Source organism: Apaloderma vittatum, unplaced genomic scaffold (genome assembly GCF_000703405.1).
Source record: "Apaloderma vittatum isolate BGI_N311 unplaced genomic scaffold, ASM70340v1 scaffold37570, whole genome shotgun sequence".
In the NCBI taxonomy this organism is placed as follows: domain Eukaryota; kingdom Metazoa; phylum Chordata; class Aves; order Trogoniformes; family Trogonidae; genus Apaloderma; species Apaloderma vittatum.
This window is the reverse complement of record NW_009696960.1, coordinates 1-4262: the sequence shown is the minus strand read 5'-3', so window position 1 is coordinate 4262 and position 4262 is coordinate 1. Positions and strand designations below refer to the sequence as shown.

General features: G+C 50.7%; 1 protein-coding gene across 1 annotated transcript in view; it reads right to left on the bottom strand.

Moving 5' to 3' along the window:
• TXN2 (thioredoxin 2) overlaps positions 1-4258 on the bottom strand; it is a gene marked incomplete at its 5' end in the record, with an annotated part of 7308 nt that extends 3050 nt beyond the window's left edge. The window contains 2 exons of the mRNA XM_009876683.1: positions 2337-2460; positions 4086-4258. Of these exons, the coding sequence (XP_009874985.1) occupies positions 2337-2460; positions 4086-4258 (297 nt within the window). The remainder of the gene's footprint in view (positions 1-2336; positions 2461-4085) is intronic.
• Between the last annotated feature and the right edge of the window lie 4 nt (positions 4259-4262).

The following is a 4262-nucleotide window of genomic DNA, read 5'->3' as shown; positions in this document are numbered from 1 at the left end:
TCCCCCTCCCCCTGCCCCGCCCCAAGGAGGCTGCTGAAGAGGATGTTGTGCAATCGGGCAGCGGGTGTGTGGGCAGAGGATGTGGAAGGAAGGAGACTTCCTGGCAGCTAGTGGAGGAGCTGTGGGGGTGGCATCGATGCTGAAAACCCCCAAAACAAAAACCTTCTCAGCCTGCAGACATCTGATCCCCAATGGAACGGCTTTAAAACAAATAAATCTTTCCTAATCCCTCCCAAATGCCACCTTTAGTTTTCCTCATCTCTCCCAAACACTGCCTTTGGTTCCTCTTTGATCTCAACTTGGTATCTTCCCATCAACCCTTATGCTCACACCTCCTGAAATGACAACTTGCCGCAAGACGAAGCAAAAGCAAGCACGTGCTCAGCACACACATCAAACTTCTGCCTTGAACAGGATGCCCCAAACTATGATGATTAAAGCAAAAATTTCTCCTTTAACTCATCCCATTTGCAGCTATTCTACTCATAGACACTGCTTAGGGATGGGGTCTTAGTCATGGGGATAACATGTAGAAGACATGTATCACTCTGAGAGTGGAGGATGCAGCAATGATGCCCAGGCTCTCCTGCAACACAAACTTCATCATGTTTGTATACAAGGAAGCTGACCCTTGCCTGCAGCTTCGACCCTGCTCGCACCTCTGCAAGACAGACAGACAGTCCTGCAGACAGACACATGTCCACAGCAGGCTGTGCAGCTGCTCCCTCGCCATCCAGTGGGAGAGCACATGCAGCATGTCACCAAGCCGGCACAACCTGGGAGCTTTCGGCCTCTTTTTAAAGACGTTTCTTGAAACGCATGCATGCCGTTTGCCATTTTCCAGTCATCTGAGATTATCCTCTTGTAATCCCAGCTAATTCGATCTACTGGAAGGCTTGGAACTATACAAGAGTTAAGCTAATAATCTCTATTCTCTTCTCCTTTTCTCCTTAGGGTGGCTGCTACCAGAGCCTCGCCTACACCTTTTAGGATTTATGGACTTTCCAACCACCACTGAAAACAACCTCACCCTCTTAACTTCTCACCAGCACCCTCAAGCTACGCAGCCTTTGGGCTTGCAAGCTGTGGCCCTGCTCCCTTGGCCTGGGGCGTATCTGTCAGCTCCCCACCACCGAGGAGAGCACCGCAGGCTCTCACGCTGAGCTTGTGGAAGCTGCAAGGCACGTCTGTGGGTGCCAGCTGGGTGGACACACCACCACAGCACAGGCAGAGGAGGTCTCCTTGGGACAGAGTGGGAGGGAACAAGCTGTTTCCACTTCCTTCTCCTGCCGGCTCGGCAGGGTGTGGGAACAGCACAGAGCATCTCTTCCAGGCTCAACAAAATGACAGCTTGCTCAGGAGATGGTTCACACTTTGCTGGGCAGCTCAAGGAGCTTCCTGTGCTGGCGTCCACACTGGGAGTAGGATTTCATCGGCAGAGAGGGAGCAGCTCCATCTGTGAAAATTAAGCACTCTTCTTCCCTGTAAAACACAGCAGCAGGATGCCCCAACTCTATAGACCGAGTTTTTGTTTAGGAGGAGAGACAACAAAGTTTACGAGGAGAGACAACAAAGGCCAGCACAGTCGTCAGAGGGTTTTTGCATTTCTAAACTACCTAATCACCGTCACAGGGAAAAGAAAAACATAAATCTTGTAAACCAAAGCTGTGGTTTTCTCCAGTCAGTCTGCTCCTTCCTGGGAGCAAGGCAGCACAAAGAACACACCCAATGTAAAACACTCGTGTAGGCACCACGGTTGACACTCGTCAAAAGCAGGATACATGCTCCTGTTGATTATGGTTGTTCTTCAACCCAGCTTCCATGTGTCCAAAATAAATGCCCAGTGTCTCCTTGTGCCATGGCTTAAGGACAGGACATTGTCACCCAGCAAGAGAGCTCCAGCAGGGAAGGAAAAGAGAGGATGGGCTGGCAGAAGAAAGAACCACATTCAAGAGCAGAGCAGACCAGGGCTTGTTACTTACATCTTCCTGCCCTGCACCTGAGCAGCCCTCGCATGCAGGAGAATGCTGCGTATGCTGCAGGGTCCTCGAAGCCAGGCAAGCATTTACACTGACAGATGCCTGTGAGGCTCCGAGGACACCATTCCACAGAATTAGACGTGAGGATGCTGAGCATAAGCAGCTGAGCTGCAGGAGAGCCAAGCAGCAAAATCCACCTACTAGTGAGTGATCTGAGGGATCAGGAACCTGTAGGCACCGGGCTTCCCCTTCCCACCAACACCGCTGCTGTGCTGTGCACTAACACGTCTCCCCCAGGGGGGACCTTCGTTGCCCTGCCAAGCACGAAAAGAAAGGCCATGCTCTTCTGCCTCCTACCTCATACTCAATCGCAAGGTCTGTGTGATCGTCGATGTCCACTTTGGCCATCAGCACTTTCCCCTCCTGCTTGGCCACCATCTTCTCTAGCCTGGGGCCTAGGATCTTGCAGGGGCCACACCACCTGATGGAGAAAGGAGAGAGGGGACATTAGAGGAGGCAAGCACAGGGGCTGCTAGAGAAGGCTGGCTGGCCCGCCAGCGTCTTCACCACTGTTGCTGTTCCATTTGAGAGCCAGCCTGGAAACAGCATACCCAAACCAAGGCTTAGAAAAACATTTCTCTCATAAAGTAGCTATCAAAGGTGTTTTTTACCTATGTGTGAGTGTGTGGTGGTGGGGACTGAGTGGAAGCAGAGGTCACCATTCAGCATTTGTGGTGCTTCTGATGTCATTTTGATTGTACTGTAGTCTGCTCTGCCAGCCTCGGTGGTTCTCCTGCCCCCTCTTTTTGGCCATTCGTTCCTACCCTGCCTTGTGTCCTCGCTGGTGTGTACAGGCAGAGCTGTGACCCTGCTGACCACAAAGCTGCCCTAAAGGGAGTGTTGCTGCTGGGTGTGGGGGTTGCAGCCCACACTCAAATTGGTTTATGCCAATCATCAGATCATCAACTTCCCTGCTGCACACACTGCAGGGTTTACAGAAATTCCTCTCTAGCTGCAAAACTGGCAGCGGCATCGCATCTGTCCAAACTCAAGCGCTGCAACGTAAGATTTTGTGGAGCCCTGTAAACAGAAAACATCCCCTGCATCCTCTAACTGGTCCAGTTAGGATAGTAGAAACTTGCTCAGTGCAAGGAAAATATTGTTTAAAGCTCTAAGTGCCCTTTTCTTTTAAAACTGAAGCTCTGGTAAACTTTGTTCCTCCTCAGCCTCCTTCTGTATCAGGTTTCAGGCTTTCATTATTTGTCCCTCCTCCCTGGATGATCCCAATTAACATTCAATTTGGTTTGTCAGTTTAGTCTATGTAAACCAGAAGTTTTGAGGCTGTTTCATATTCCGTTTGCCCAGAATCAGCCACAACAGGCTCACATGACAGCACTGCCAGATTATGAAAACACGTGAGAAACCAAAGATAATCAGTATTGTTAGCCCAGCACATAACACTTAAGAATATTTTTACTGGCAAGAGAATGACAACATTTTTATCGATGACAAATGTTGCCGTTGGTACCACGTGGCTTTTATTAATACATCAAGGCATTTACTGTCAAGAGCCCTGCCTTGAAAGCATGCAGCCTAAGAAAACTGGAAAAACACAACATGACAGTGCAGGGGTATACCAAGTGCAGCGTTCTTCCGTGGCTGTTAATATAATTTAGTGTTTTTAAGAGGGCATTTAATCCATAAATCTAAAAAAGTGAGATATCAGAGCTTTTTCTTGAGGTGTCTATTGCATGGTGACGCAATACTGGGGTCAGGGTGACACCCAGGCACTTGGGAGGTACAGCTATGCCGCTGTGAGGAACACCTTCCATGGCACTTGTGTTTTACACTCCCGCAGGGTAGAGCTACACCTACAGTGGTGCAACCTGATGAGTGAAATCTCTATGGATTGACGCCGCAGAGGGAGAAGCACCTTTTAAGACCAGACACCAAGCAGGGCAGTTGGCAGCTACACTGCATGGGAAGCCCTTGGGCATACTTGTATCCCTGCCGTGCCCGGAGTGCCACCGTGTCAGGAAAGCAGCAGGGACACACCTGCACCAGTGGTGGCAGAGAGGGATGCAAGAGCCATGGGAGAGAACTTACTGTGCGTGGAAGTCCACCACAACGGGCTTGGGGTTGTTCACCACCCGGTCCTGAAAGTCGCTGCCATCCTGCACGTTGAAGGTGCTCCTGCAGCCTGTTGAGGTGCTGAAGGCCCTGCTGTAGGGTGCCAAGGGGGCACGTGGTGCCAGGGAGCCCTGTGGGGGCAGCGTCCTGGGG